The sequence below is a fragment of the Coturnix japonica genome, chromosome 27 (assembly GCF_054131305.1).
Source record: "Coturnix japonica strain WE chromosome 27, WE-NBRP24, whole genome shotgun sequence".
NCBI classification, from domain to species: Eukaryota; Metazoa; Chordata; class Aves; order Galliformes; family Phasianidae; genus Coturnix; species Coturnix japonica.
In genome coordinates, this window is record NC_140689.1 from 1,116,262 (window position 1) to 1,129,979 (window position 13,718).

The 13,718-nt window shown below is 58.8% G+C and overlaps 3 protein-coding genes across 6 annotated transcripts; 1 reads left to right on the top strand and 2 right to left on the bottom strand.

Moving 5' to 3' along the window:
• Positions 1-12: 12 nt before the first annotated feature.
• Positions 13-6,869, bottom strand: GABPB2 (GA binding protein transcription factor subunit beta 2). Its single transcript, XM_085524755.1, has 7 exons — positions 6,627-6,869; positions 5,061-5,123; positions 4,413-4,518; positions 3,927-4,046; positions 1,881-2,106; positions 844-969; positions 13-536 (listed from the first exon to the last, which is right to left on the bottom strand). Exons 3-5 carry the CDS (start codon positions 4,489-4,491, stop codon positions 1,889-1,891), a joined length of 417 nt encoding a protein of 138 aa, XP_085380881.1. The 5' UTR covers positions 4,492-4,518; positions 5,061-5,123; positions 6,627-6,869; the 3' UTR covers positions 13-536; positions 844-969; positions 1,881-1,888.
• Positions 6,870-7,066: 197 nt separating this feature from the next.
• On the bottom strand, positions 7,067-8,969 carry MLLT11 (MLLT11 transcription factor 7 cofactor). Its single transcript, XM_015884671.3, has 2 exons — positions 8,861-8,969; positions 7,067-8,118 (listed from the first exon to the last, which is right to left on the bottom strand). Exon 2 carries the CDS (start codon positions 8,109-8,111, stop codon positions 7,863-7,865), a length of 249 nt encoding a protein of 82 aa, XP_015740157.1. The 5' UTR covers positions 8,112-8,118; positions 8,861-8,969; the 3' UTR covers positions 7,067-7,862.
• Positions 8,970-9,009: 40 nt separating this feature from the next.
• On the top strand, positions 9,010-13,578 carry CDC42SE1 (CDC42 small effector 1). Of its 4 annotated transcripts, none has more exons than XM_085524752.1 (6): positions 9,010-9,152; positions 9,248-9,281; positions 11,898-12,073; positions 12,161-12,271; positions 12,467-12,541; positions 12,669-13,578. In XM_085524752.1, the coding sequence occupies exons 3-5, from the start codon at positions 12,020-12,022 to the stop codon at positions 12,536-12,538; spliced, it is 237 nt and encodes a 78-aa protein (XP_085380878.1). In that variant the 5' UTR covers positions 9,010-9,152; positions 9,248-9,281; positions 11,898-12,019; the 3' UTR covers positions 12,539-12,541; positions 12,669-13,578. The 4 variants fall into 4 exon arrangements, with proteins under 4 accessions (XP_085380878.1, XP_085380880.1, XP_015740155.1 ...); XM_085524754.1 differs by having other exon boundaries at positions 11,918-12,073; XM_015884669.2 differs by lacking the exons at positions 9,010-9,152; positions 9,248-9,281 and adding an exon at positions 10,133-10,237.
• The last annotated feature ends 140 nt before the right edge of the window (positions 13,579-13,718 follow it).

Consider the following 13,718-nt stretch of genomic DNA (forward strand, 5'->3'; position numbering starts at 1 on the left):
CAACCCACATACTGCAAAGAAAAATAACAAAAAATATATTAAAAAAAAAAACCAACAAATATTCCAGCAATGAAAACAGCTGTTGTTAGGAAAAAAAATGGTTTTGGCATCTTTAGAAAAGAACTGCTCAGTTTAAAAGTGACACGAGTGTCTGCAGAGCTAGCCTGGCTCTCACTGTGTGTGCATGGCATGCTGTGCTGCAGCACAGAGGGGTCCTATGGCACAGAGGGGTCCTATGGCACAGAGGGGTCCTATGGCACAGAGGGGTCCTATGGCACAGAGGGGTCCAGCCCATCCCTCCGTGGGGTCTCAGCCCTCTCTGGCTGCAGCTGCCCCAGTACTGTGTTGTTTCTGCTCCAGCCCCAGTCCCACAGCCCACCATCAGGAGGTGACGGACCCCGCGGTGCTGTTGGCCACCTGCTCTGTTCCCTCGGTGTCCTCTGGGCTCACACAGCTGCACACACTGTGCTGATGTTGTTCTGCTCCTCCTGTGCCGTGCTGGGCTGCTGCCAGGGTGCTTCACCTTCAATGCTGCCCTACAGAAAACAGCTGAGAGCTGCAGAGGCTGCACCGTGCCAGGAAGGCCCACAGCAGGAGCAGCCATGACAAGGAGCAGAGTGTGAAAACCCGCTGTGATGGATGCAGAGCACATCTATGGTCTGAACAGCACTGAGCTGCTGCTAAGGCAAAGGCAAAACAACCACAGGGCTCGTTATGGGGATAAGAGCAGAGAGCTGCTGTGCCTCACTGCAGCCACGTCCCCATTCCCCCCTGCGATGCCTTTGGCACCAGGACCCCACATCCCCAGAGCAGCACTGGGCACACAGCAGGCATGGGACTCACCTGCTTTCCTCCACATCAGTCCTGTTTTGTGCTGCTTTCAGCCTCTTGGCTGCTGGCTTTTCTCCTGAATCCCCCCGTCCCCAGTTGCAGTCTCCTCTGCAGCCTGACCAGCAGGTACAGCTGCAGCTGGAAAACCAAGAGGTGACAGTAACACAATTAGCAGCTGGGGCCTTCCAGAAGAGGAACAGAGCTGTTCTCAAATATTCCCTGTGCAAACAGCCCCAGGACCAGCTCTGGGCACGTGCAACAGCCACAAACCCTCTAAGAAGTGTGTTTTAAACCTGATAACATGGGCTCTCCTTGGGACTCCAGCAGCAAGGACCCACCCAGCCCAGGAGAGACGTGGGGTGTGAGCACGGAGGGCAGCAGTGCCCCACAGCTTCCCTTTGTATGCCCTCAACACTGTATGGGTTACAACCAGGGATTGTAGTAATTTGACAAGTGATCCTGCACAATTAACAGCTTTAGAGAATTGCTTTCCATTCCTGAGGCCCGCAAGCAGACAGCAGTGATATAACCCTTAACTCTGTGTGCACGCTGCAGGAGAGCTCTGTGTGCACTCATTTCCTAATCCTTTTCCTGCTGTGACATGAACTCACACCACACACAGCCCTGGGGCACAGGGATCTCAGGAGAGGAGGCCAACAAGGGACACACCCTGAGGAAATCCAAACTCACACAGAAGCTCTGGAGCTCAGTCCTGCACCATTCACACCTTGCATCCCCCAGCCCAACCCCTTACAGTAGCTGCACAGCAAAGTGGGGGGGGGGCTCGGATCTCTGGTTAAGGAGACCACCACGGCTCTGGGATCCCATCACATTCAGACGGAACTCAAGGCAGTTCTCAGACCACCTGGAACTGGGGAGCTCTGTGCTGTGCACCCAGCAGTGCCCTCCCCAGGGCAGAGCAGAGGGGAGCAGCACCACCAAGCCCTGCTGGCCGTGCTTTGGGCACTGCAGCCCAGGGAACCATCGGCCTTCTGGGCCAGCAGGACACACTGCTGCCTCATGGTCAGCTGCTGGCCCTCAGCTCCTACCTGCCTGCCTATTCTGCACCGTGATGATGCAGGGCTGGCCGAGGCTGGCTGGCTACAGGCTGCCCAATGCGATGCTGTTGGTCAGGATGGCGTCGACACGCTGCCTTTCTGCTGCCCACAGCATGGACAGAACCCGCTGCCAGCCGCTCCTCTGCGTCACCTTGGGAAATGAGGTCAGTGCCAAAAGGAAAACAGGAAAAAAAAGTCATCGTTTCCGTCTCTCTTCCTGGAATTGAAAGCAAAGGCTGGTGGCTGAGCTCAGGTACAACCTGGAAATACAGCCAGCGAGCCTCAGTGAGAGTGGGGGGAACACAACACATGGATGCGTGTAAAGCGCATCTTACAGGGCAAAGGGCTTCTTTTCCTGCAGATTAGTGCGATCAAAGCATTAGCAAATTAACTAGGAGGAGCGCAGCTGGAAGCAGCTGGTAAGCACATCTTCCTTAATGACCCTTCCCAGCTCTAGAGGCGACGAAGGCTGCTGCTGCCCCACACTCACACGGGGGGACATCACTCAGCAGGGTGATGGGCACGGCCTGCAGCTCTCCCAGTGCCCCAGGGAGCTGGGAGCAAAGAGGGAAACATCCAAACACAAGGGCTGAAAAGCTGAGCCCTGTGGCACTGACAGAACTTCTATTACTCATCTCCAGATACTAAGAAAGACCGAGCTGTGGGGAAAGAAATTCCAAGGGAGAAGGATGATGTGAACTTTAACTGTCACACTTCTAAATCCGAAGCCGTTCAAAGGTCAGACAAGGCCCTTTTCTTTCTCCCCTCTCTGCTCAGTAAGGGAAAGTGCAGTTACTGCCGAGCTGCAGCAGATCTGAAGGCGATAAGCAAATCTTAGCTCCCAAACAATGCTTCTTCCTCCAATTGACCGCAGAGATCCCTATTCAAAGGCAGACTTTGCAAGAATGGAGCAGGAAATGTGAGGTTAAAGGGCGCAAACAGTCCTTTATTGGCACGCATACAACCCACAAACTGAAAAATCAGCATTAAAAAAGACCCAGCACCAAAGGGGAGTCCCCCCTGCAGCCCACCACGCTGCCCTCACCTCTCGGTTTTAGGAAGGTTTTCGAGGGGCTGATTTGCAAACAACCCTTCCCAGGCCGTGGGCCATGGCAGCCCATAATCGGATTCCTCACACCAGCTGAGCGCTTATTCCCCTGTAAAAAGCCCTCCGGGAACAGAAGGCGAGCTGGTCTATTCTTAGCGGTAAAAGGGTTAAAGGAGAAGCCGGTGGTGGCTCCGGTCGCGCAGCCACTGGTGCCCTCTGGTGGGAAACGGGGAACGCAGCGCAGGAACCAAAGGATCATAAGAGAGCTGCGATCAATGAGAGCCAGCAGCGATGCGTGGGTTCACAGCCCAGGGCTGGCTCACACAGTCTGCACTCAGCTGCCTGCCCCGTGTGACTGCAAAGGAGCAGAGGTTTGGATTTCCCCTAATACAGAACACGAACATCACGACAAACACTGGAATTACCCCAACCTGCCCCTTTGGGTTCAACCTTCACTGAGTGCTTTCCCACCAAAGCGTGGCTTATAAAGTGATGAGGAACTGAATGCCTTCCACCTAACGCAGAAGGGCAATGAGTAACACACGTCCCCATAGGGCTGCTTATTCAGCAAGGACTTTTCCCTCTTCTCCTTCCTCAGCACTTACATATACAGAACATCCACCCAGCTCCTTTACAGACAACAGGGAACAAAGCAAACACCCCCCAACAGCGCTGCAGTGCTGAGGCTTTGGCACCTCAATAACAGCCATTCTCCTGTTGCAATCATCCTAATCCATCTGCTCAGGCTCTGGAGCAGCCCCACAGCTGAGCTCAGCAGAGCTCCACCACGTACAGATCCACCCCTACTGCACTGCCTGAAATCACCCTGCTGCCTGCAGCAGCAAAGAGAGAGAAAATGGGGATCCTCTGCAGCCAGAAGCCAACAGCTGCTGTGTGTGGTGGCACCAAACATCCACCTGCCTTCTGCTGTGTGTCTGCACCCATAGCAACCCCATGGGACATTCCCATACGGCCACGTCAGACCGCACCTTTGGTATTTGCTGCAGAGATGAGACCAGCGAGGCTGAAGACTTCCCCAGCTGTAAGAACAAATGATGAGCTGACGGTCACAGCGCTGCTGATGGGATCCTCCTTTCTCTGGTTGATTCCTGGTGGGAGATGGGAGCTGTGTGATTCCATCCTGTGCTGAGCAGGAGGACTCAGCACCCTCCAACCCCCACCTGCAGGGGTGGATTATCTCCTCTCTGCAGCACATCAGAGCAGCAGGTGCTGCAGAACTGCCACGTCACACTGACACACTGCAAACACAGCTGAACTCAGCGCTTCCCATCCGAGCATCACAGAAAGATTCCATCAGAAACATCTGCTCAGTTCTCCCTGCAGCCGTGTGTCGATCACCAGCAGGTTCTTCCCCCCTCAGCCTACCTGCAGGATCATCAGCGTCTCCAGATTACTCCTGTCCAAAGCACTGTCAAAGGGGGATGTATCAGACATGCTGGTTGCGTGGACATCACCTTTGTGTCTGACCAGCAGCTCCGCCACGTCCCAGTGGTTGTGTTCTGCTGCCCAGTGTAAAGCAGTCATTTCCAGCATGTCCTTGGCATTCACATCAGCCCCATTCTGAAAGAGGAACACAACACAAAGCACTGAGGAGCAGTATGAAACCCCTCACAGCCTCAGCCATTCCTTCCTGGATGCTCTGCAAAAGACACAGAACTCAGTAAAGAGATCCCACATTGAAAGAGCAGCTCTGATAGAGGCTGAACGTCACAGAGAACAAATGGCATGCAAAGAGTTCGGGAAGTAATTAACACAGTGTGTCCAACAGGATGATTCCTCCTTTCCTGCTGTCCCAAAGCTGCTCCTGTGCTTTGTGCACCGCTTCCAGCAGCTGCTGCCCCAGCACCACCAAAGACATCTTCATACATGGGAGCATGGAGCTGCCACAAAGGGAGGGAGTGAGGAATGGAACACAAAGCCATCAGCAGAGGCCATTTAAAAGCCCAGAACAATTCAGGCCTGTTTGTCCAACGAGAGGACGCGCAGAGCAGCCCAACAGACAAAATGAGGTTCAGTGCCTGTCAGACTTTGAGTCCACAAGTGGAATATGGGGAAGGCAAAAGGGGGCTCAGCCCACAGCAGAGCTGCACAGCCCCACTTACCCCAGCAGCACCTCGTACAGACACAGCAGCGTGTCCATGTGGATCCAGGTCTGAGAGCAGAAACTATGGAAGCAACAGTAAGGCTGCTCACATTTACTGTATGCTACCCATTTGGTTTTCAAAGCACTCCATTTAACCTCAGAGAGTCTCCCCCTGACTCCAGCCCTACAACGACCCCAACCCTACAATGACCCCTCTGCTCATAGAGGGAAAAGCAAACCCTCTAACTCCAGGCAAGGTCAGAGAAGGAGCAGAACCCAAATGCCACCAGTCAAGCAGTCAGCCCAGTAGACAACAGCATCTCTATTGATCCCAAACCACGCCAGCAGCCAACCATTACAGCAGCACAGAGAACCATTGCATTCTCCCCCATCAGGGTTACGCTGGCATGCCACTCTGTGAAAGACCAACATTAAAACCCACCCACTCGCACTCAGACAACGCTCTGATTGTCTGCAAACACACAGAACTCGTGAATTTAAGCGTTCCGCTGGAAACGAACACCCGGAGCTGGGAACCAAGTGATGTTTGGCTCATTGTCGTGAATGCAACAGTGCAGGTTGGGGGCTGAGCTGCTGGAAAAGGAGCTCGGAGGAGGAGCTGTGGGTCCCAATGGGCAGCAGGGTGACTACGAGCCAGCAGCGTGCCCTGCTGGCCGAAAGAGACAACGGTCCATTGGGGTGCACAGCACAAAGCACGGCCAGCAGGGCAGGGCGGTGCTGCTCCTCTCTGGGGAAGGCACTGCTGCAGCGCTGAGCCCAGCACGGGGCTCCCCAGTTCAGGGCAGACTGGGAAGCGCTGGGAGAGCCCAGCAGAGATGGTGGGGGCGTCAGGGCCTCCTGATGGGGTCAGGCTGGGAGCCCTGTGGCTGTTCACCTGAAGGGATGACTGAGAGGGGTCAGATCAGTGCTGATATGAAGGGCAGAGGTTGGGAGGTGCGCTGAGCTCTGTTCAGTGCTGCTCAGCACCAGGATAAGGGGCGGTGGGTGCAGCATGGAGCCTGGGGAGATCTGTCTGAACATACAAACTTCTTTACAGTGAGGAGAACAGCAGAGCTCCAGCACAAAGCAATTGAAGAGACCTTCTCTAGGGAGATCCAACCCCACCTGGACACGGTCCTGCTGAAGAGACCTGCTTTTTGGGGGGTGAGGGGAGTTGGACCAGAGGGCCTCCAACCCCACAGCTGTGGGATCTTCTTAGCACTGCAGCTCACGGGACCCACTGCTGAGCCCCAACCACGATGCTTTGTCACACAGTCAGTGCTCACCTATGGGGCCGGATGGAACCCTGCAGACCTCCATCACCTCTCAAGGCAGACACACCCCCACTTTGAGCCTCCCCTCGAGCAAACCAATCCCCTAAGAGCCCCTAAAGCCCTAAGGGCCGCCATGAGAGACACCTAAGGCCTAGCCCACACCTCAGCATCCTCCCAACGCCCATCCCTCTGCGTCCCCCCAAGCCCTACAACCATCCCATCCCCTCACAGCACCCCCAGCCTCACCCACACCCCACTCATCCCCGCCCCCGTCACTCATCCATCCCCTTTCCTTCCTCCTTCCCCCTCACAGGAGCTCTCCGCCCCTTCCCGCTGCGCTCACGCAAAATGGCTGCCGCGGAGGGATACGGTGCGCAGCGACCAAAGAGTCCGCAGGGGGCAGAGTTGAGGGAGAGGGAGCCTGCAGCTCGCACGGGGAGGTCCGAGTGGTTCCTCCTCCTTCTTTCTCCTCTTTCTTCCCGATTATAGAGAAGGAGGAAGGTGGCGAGACGCCGAGGGGTCCAGCGGGGATTATTTTCTCGAGCGGAAGGATCTCAGTTTACCTCACGCGGAGGGAGCGATGTGTACACCTAGTTCCGGCGGAGGCAGTTGGCGCCAACTATAAAAGGGCCGCGGCGGCGGCGGCGGCGTTTCTGTTGGGGTTTGGCTGCCCTGAGAGACGGTGGTGTCTGGAGGGGGGGAATCAGAAATGTGTTATTTTGGGCCGTAATGATAAAACCTGAGGCAGCGCTCACACAGGAGGACATTCAGCCTTTATTAAGGGGTTGTGAAAGGCAGCACAGGAAAGCAGCAGTGCCAGACTGCCGGGTACAGCAGCTGTGTGCAGTCAGGTTGAGTCAGGAACCAGAACATTGGAAATACTGAGTTCTGTGGGGGTAAATCCAGCAGGTAGGAGCCAAAATGAAAGGAAAATGAAGGAAAATGGGGGTGAGGGCTGTACTTGGAGCCTGTTTTCTCTCTTTCAGGCAGGAATGAGATAACAGTGTGTCAGTGAGGTTCTGGTGCCCCAATGGAGCTGCCTGTGGTTGCTGTCAGCAGCGGAGGTGATGCTCCTTGTATATGGCTGGGCTGGGCCGTGTTATGTGGTTTATGGGCTCAGATTGGCACCCACTTTCCCATCCCTTGCTTTGGAATTGGGATTTTCCACCTCTACCAGCAATAGGAGGTGCTGCTGTCATTGAGGAGTGCAGGCTGTGCCCATATTTGCCTCTCTTTGGTGCCTTCCCAGCTCACTGACTGCTGCCAGCCATGAAGCTGGGCTGGGGAGGAAGAAGCAGATCATCCATCCCCCCCATTAAGGACAGCCCGGCTCTGCTCACCCTGCTGCGTTCCCAGGAGGAATGAATGGAGGAGGTGAGGTGATGCTGCAGCCCATCATGGCAGGGCTGAGTGTGGGTTTCCTTAGTGTTGCCCACTGGGCTTAAAATAAAGCAAAACCAAACACCTGACCCGTACAGAACCAACAGAACCGAACCCTGGCATGCCTGGTGATGGAGGGGGGGGAGGGGACAGGGGAGGGGAGGGTATCAGATGAGGTCGAAGTCAAAGGAGCTGATGCTGGCGATGGGTGCCCTCCAGAAGTTGAAGCTGCTGAAAGGCAGCAGGTTGTCATCCTCAGCACAGCTGGGCTCTTGTTGGGCTGCCTCGGGTACTTTGGGTGTATAGAGGGACCCCTGGGTCAAACCCAGCCCTTCCAGCTCAGCCAACTCCAGCCTTGGGATGGGCATCCTCCAGTAGATGAAGGAGTCGTACTGAGTGCTGATGGTGTCCAGCATGGTGGCGCTGTGGGGGGAGAGGAGGAAGGGGGGGGGGGTATCAGTGGGTGAACCCCAGCTTGAACTGTAGCTGATGGAGGGGGCAGCCCCCACCCCACCCTGCACACAGGGGTTCCCAATAGCCCCACAGCTGGGGGCAGGGAAAGGGGATGGAGGGAGAAGGAGAAAAAGGGGATTGAGGTGGGGAGGAGGAATAGAGGGGATGGAGGGGGAAGGAATAAAGGGAATCCATGCAGGGGGGAGGACAGGAGCCAGGTCCCACATGAGACCCTCCCCAACAAAAGGCTCTACTCCCATTTGCTTCCCTCTGTGCATCTCCCCCCCCCCCCCCCCACTGCATTCTGCTCCCCCCATATGCCCCCATTTCATGCCCTGAATCCAAAGAGGTGACCCAGGTACCCCTCTGAGCCCAGCCCTATATCGGGGCGGGGGGAGGGGGGCGGCTATATTTAAGCTCCCCCACGGCTTTGGGAGGGCTACAAAAGGCGTGTGTGTGAGCACAGCGCTTTAAATAGCCGCCTCCTTTGGGAAGGGTGGGGGGGACACACACGAAGGGACACAGCCCGGAGCGATGGCGATGAAAAATAACCAGCACCAAAGCACTAGAAACAACCCCCCCCCCCGCCCCAAAACCCGAACCCTAAAAGGTCCGACCCATCCCTAATTGTAATGAACATCACTGGAACGAGGTGACCAAAGCGCAGAGCACCCCCTACCCCGGACCCCCACCCACCCATCAGGGCTGTTACCTGCGCTGGGCTCTTTGGGGGGGGCTGCGGGTCGCCGAACCTCTTTGTGTCTCCGCAACCTTCGCTCTGCGGCGTCGCTTTTGTCTGTTGGCGCAGCCGGGTCTGCAATGCAGCCCCTCGCAGCGAACCACCGTGGGGGTGGGAGGAGTGGGGGGGGGGGGCGTGGGCAGATGAGTCAGCAGCCCCCACCCGCGTGGGGCGGACAGATGATGGAGGGATGGAGGCGGCCCACCTGCCATAGAGCACGGTGCCCTTATGGGGGGGTGCAGATGAGGCTGTGGGGTGCCCGTGGGTAAGAGTGGGGAGGGGGCCGGGGGGGGCCGTGGCCCTCAAAAGGCTTCACAGGTCGGGGTGCGGCTGACACGTTTCTGCTTTGATTCATTTCAGTTTTGGTCCAGAAAAGAGACACTGAGGCAGAAAGGTGAGCGGCCCGGCAGGGTGGGGGGCTGCTTCCATCTGCTTCCAGCCTGAGTGAAACGCCCCCCCCCCGCCCCAATGAGCCCCCCCCAGCTCTGCTGGGCACCCCAAGTCTCACAGAGCCACCCCCACTCCTTACCGACACCCCCAAACCCCCAACTCGGCTCTGCTGAGCTGTGCTGGGTGACCCCCAGCTTTGCTGAGCCCCCAAATCCCGCTGGGATCCCCCCATCCTTAACAGCCCCCCCCCGGGCCCCCCAACCCAGCTCTGCTCAGCCTCCCCAGCCCTCCCTGCACCCCAAACCCTCACCTACAGGGACCCCACTGACCCCAGGCCCCCCTCATCCTCACCGGGTGCCCCCATTCCTTAGCAGCCCCCTAGGGCCCCCATCCTGCCCTGCTGAGACCCCCAGCTCTGCTGGCCCAATGACTCCTTCCACCCCCATCAGCCCCCCCCCTCTGATCCCCAGGACTCCCACCTTTGTCCTGTGGGATCTCCCAACCCTTTGCAGCCCCCCGAGGACCCCCAGCCCCATCAGTGCCCCCCCCAGCCCTGCAAAGCCCCCCTGTGGGGGCTCTCAGCTTCGTTCTGCCCCCCAAATCCTGCCAGACCCCCCTAGGACCCCATCCCTGCTGAGCCCCCACCTTTGCTGGCCCCAAATCCCCTCCAACCCCCATCTGTACCCCCAAACCCCTTCAGTGCCCCCCAACTCCCCCCCTTGTCCCCTCATCTCCCTCCATCCCCCACGAGTCACCCCACGACCCCACAACCCCCCCCGTTCCGTGTCCCCCCCCTTCCCCCCCTCCCGGCCTGCAATGCTCGCTGTGTCCGGGGTTGGAGCTGCGTTCCGCTCTGTGCCGCTCCGGGCCGCGCCGCGCCGGGTGGAGGCGGAGGAGGCGGAGGGGCAGCGGGGCAGCGCGGCGTCCCGGAGCTGCGGAACCACGGCGGAGCGAAGCCAGGTGGGCGGCGGGCGGGGGGCGCCGCGGAGACACCGGGAGGGGGGAGCGGGGCGGAGGGAGCGGGGCTGAGGCCTACAGGAGTTGATGGGGGGGTGAGGAAGGCCTGGCGGAAGAGGGCCCGAAAAATACCTTGTAATGAACCCCCTCGCCCCCAAAGAGAGCGGTGTGCGGTGGGACCCCCACGGGGGGTGGGGTGAGAAGCGCAGTAGGGCGCTCCGTAGCCGCCCCCCACCCTACCATCCCCGCTGGGCCCTATAGGGCCGCCCCACGGCGAGCGGGCCTCGCTGGGCCGGGCACGGAGGATCGCTGCGGATTGAATGCCTTATCGCGGGGGTCCTTAACGCCCCCAACCCCAGCGCTGCCCCTTCGATGTTTGGGGGGGGGGCACCCCCTCGTCCGCCCCCCGGTTGGAGTTTGGGGGGCGGTGGGGGGGAGGATCCTTCGGTGCTGGGGGTCGGCAGTGCTGCCCACGTTACGCTTCATGGTCCTGCCCCCCCCGACCCTAACGCGACCCCTGTGAGCTGAGGGAACCCCCTGGGCAGCACCTTGTTAGAGTATAGGGAGGGGACACCCCAAAGCCGGAGAGTGGGAGCGGTTCCCGTGTCACCCCCTCATCCTGGGGGTCCTGAGCCCCCGATCCGGTGTGTCCCCCCCCCATCAGAGCCCCCTGCCCTCTCTGAGCGTGGGGGGGTTGAGGGGTCGGGCCTTTTATTGAAGTTTTGGGGTTCTGGAGTCCGTGGGAGTGCCCCGATCCGTCCGTTCCCCCCTCCCCCCCCCCCCCGGTGACGCAGAGCGGCTGAGCGGTGCTTTCCCAACCGGGAAGTCATTTTGTGAGTGCCGGCCTGGGTCTGCCCGAAGGCATTTCGCCCCCCCCCACGCCCCCAGTGACATTGGTGCCATTTCCCCTCACAGACCCCAAAGCTTTGCACACAGGCCGGGTGCAGCTCATTGCACAGTTGGGCTCAGGAGACCTCGAGGTCTGTAAGCTCACCCTCAGTCCCCCCCCCACAACCAGGGAAGGGAAGGCCCTAAGGCCTGGCTTTTGGGCTCTGTGTTTGGGGAGGGGGCTCCTGGTGGGTGCCCACCCCAAAGGCAAGAAGTGTTGGTTGTACTCTGCTGGACTTCAGACTGAGTTGCTGCCGGGCTGTCCTGCAGAGCAGAGCTGTGCCCCCCCCTCCATCCCCCCAACCTTGAGCCCCTCCATTTCACCCCCCCCCCCCCCCCCCCCCCAACTCCGGGGCTGTTTGTTGCACTCTCCTGTTTGTTTCTTTCCCCGCCCCGTTCGCTCTCTGAGCCGAAGCGGAAGAGCTCAACCTCCGGTCCCTGTTCAGAAAGGCAGCTGTATTTATAGCTCCTTTCTAAAGGGGGGGGGGGGAGGAGGGGGTGCTGCAATTCACTGCCATGTGTGCCCCCATCCCATGGCAGCATCCTCTCCTTGTCCTGCACTGGGGGCAGAGGGGACACCCTGTGTGCCCATAGGTGTCTGCTCAGCATGTTGAGGCTCAGATTAGGGCTGTCAGGACAGCAGCTGCCCCCACCCCTTCCCAAGCACTTCAGTTTCCCTGCAGTACCTCCCTGGGTGACTCCACACCCCTCAGCCCGACCCCCCTGTGCTGCGGTGCCACTTGGGGACAAATCCTTCTCGTTGTCCCCATCTCAGGTGCCTTCCCTGCTGACCAGGTGCCTCCCCCCACCCGTTCCCATGGAGTGAGAGCACACGGGGGTCTCTGCAGCGCCGCAGCCCCCACCCTGCCGGGAGCAAAGCTGGAAGGCACCGCAAATATGAGCGACTTCTGGCACAAGCTGGGCTGCTGCGTCGTGGAGAAACCACAGCCTGTGAGTAGCTGCAGCTTTGGAGACGGGGGTGGTGGTGGGGGGTGGTCCTGGGTGCAGGGGGGGCTGACAGCCTTCATCTCTATGCAGAAGAAGAGGAGGAGACGAATCGACCGCTCCATGATTGGTGAGCCCATGAACTTCGTGCACCTGACTCACATTGGCTCCGGAGATATGGCTGCGGGCGAAGGGATGCCCATGGTACGGCCTGGGGCTGACAGTGAGCAAGGGTGGGTGGTGGGGCTCAGCATGGGGGTGCTGTGATCTCAGCCCTGCATGGTGCTGGCTTTCAAGGGGGCTGGGAGCCCTTGGGGGTGGTGTGATGGGGGTTTTCTGCTCGGTGCTGGGTTGGTGACAATTTGTTGTGGTGGTGAAACGTTTCTCCCCTCCCTGCAGACGGGTGCTGTGCAGGAGATGAGGTCCAAAGGAGGACGGGAGCGGCAGTGGAGCAGCTCCCGTGTGTTGTAGCATGTGAGTACGCAGCCATGGCAGGAGCTGGGCAGCCCCGAGCGCCCGCTGTCACCACCTAAAGCACGCTGCTAATTAACACATCTAATGAGCTGGGCAGTTTTGTAACCTCTCATCTCCAACTTTTCAGATTTCTGGCTCTTTCAGCCCAAACTTGAACTGCCTGATCCCCACACCGGAGGAAAAGCCAACCTCAAGCGCTTGATTCCCGTGGTAACTTATGCAGGCGGAGCTGCGCGGCTGGCTCTGGGTCATCCCCCACAGATCCTCCCCCCTTCCCCGGGGCACCGGGCCGGCCAGGAGAGCGCTGTCCCTCCCTATGGGGCAAGCAGAGCAGCCCAGCCCACAGCGGGAGACGCCGTGCACAGCCCTCATGTGCCAAATCCCCCCCCTTCTCCCTTCCCCACACCCCAGCTGGCACCGCTGTCTCCCACGGGCCCCTCTCGGCGCTGCCCCCCACGCCTCAGTTTCCCTTGGGACCGCAGTAGGGCGGGTTGTGCTGCAGGGGCTGAGCTGGGGAGGCATCACAGAGCCCCAGAGCCCCAGCATTGGGCATCCTGCAGCTCCAACGCTGCCAGCAAGCCTGCCTTTCCTCCAGCCTTCAGCCGGCATCGCCACCAGCCAACCTCCGCCTTCCTTCTTTTTTAGGATTTTTTTTTTTTGGGGGGGGAGGGGGTTGTTCTGTGTTTTGTTTCTTTTTTAAAGCTCTAAAATCCTCCCATTTGGCCTCTCCTGTTACCGCTGGGCTTTTACCAGCACCAGCTGCTCCCCCAAGAAGGAGGGACTCTCAGGTTCCGAATTCAGGTGCACGTGTACATAGTTTAAATAGCGCCGGGGCTGAACAGGAACCAGCAGATGCCGGAGCCAAGCGGGGCAGCAGAGCTTCCCTTCCCTCCCCTGTGCTCCCAGTGATGCTGGGCTGCTCAGCCCCAACGCTGCACCTGGTGAGTGCAGATGTTTGAGTCACTTTTTATCCCCCCTTTGGAAACAAACAAAAACCGACACAACCCCACCTTTGAAATAAAATCTTGTGCTAGGCCTGCGGGCTGCCCGGGCTGCTCACTGCTGAGGGGGGGTGGTGGATGTAGATGGGGGTTCAGCTCTATGGGGCTGTGCTGTGTGTCCAGGTGGGGTGTGAGGCAGCACTGGGGATTCATAAAGAAAAACCAACAGCCAGCAG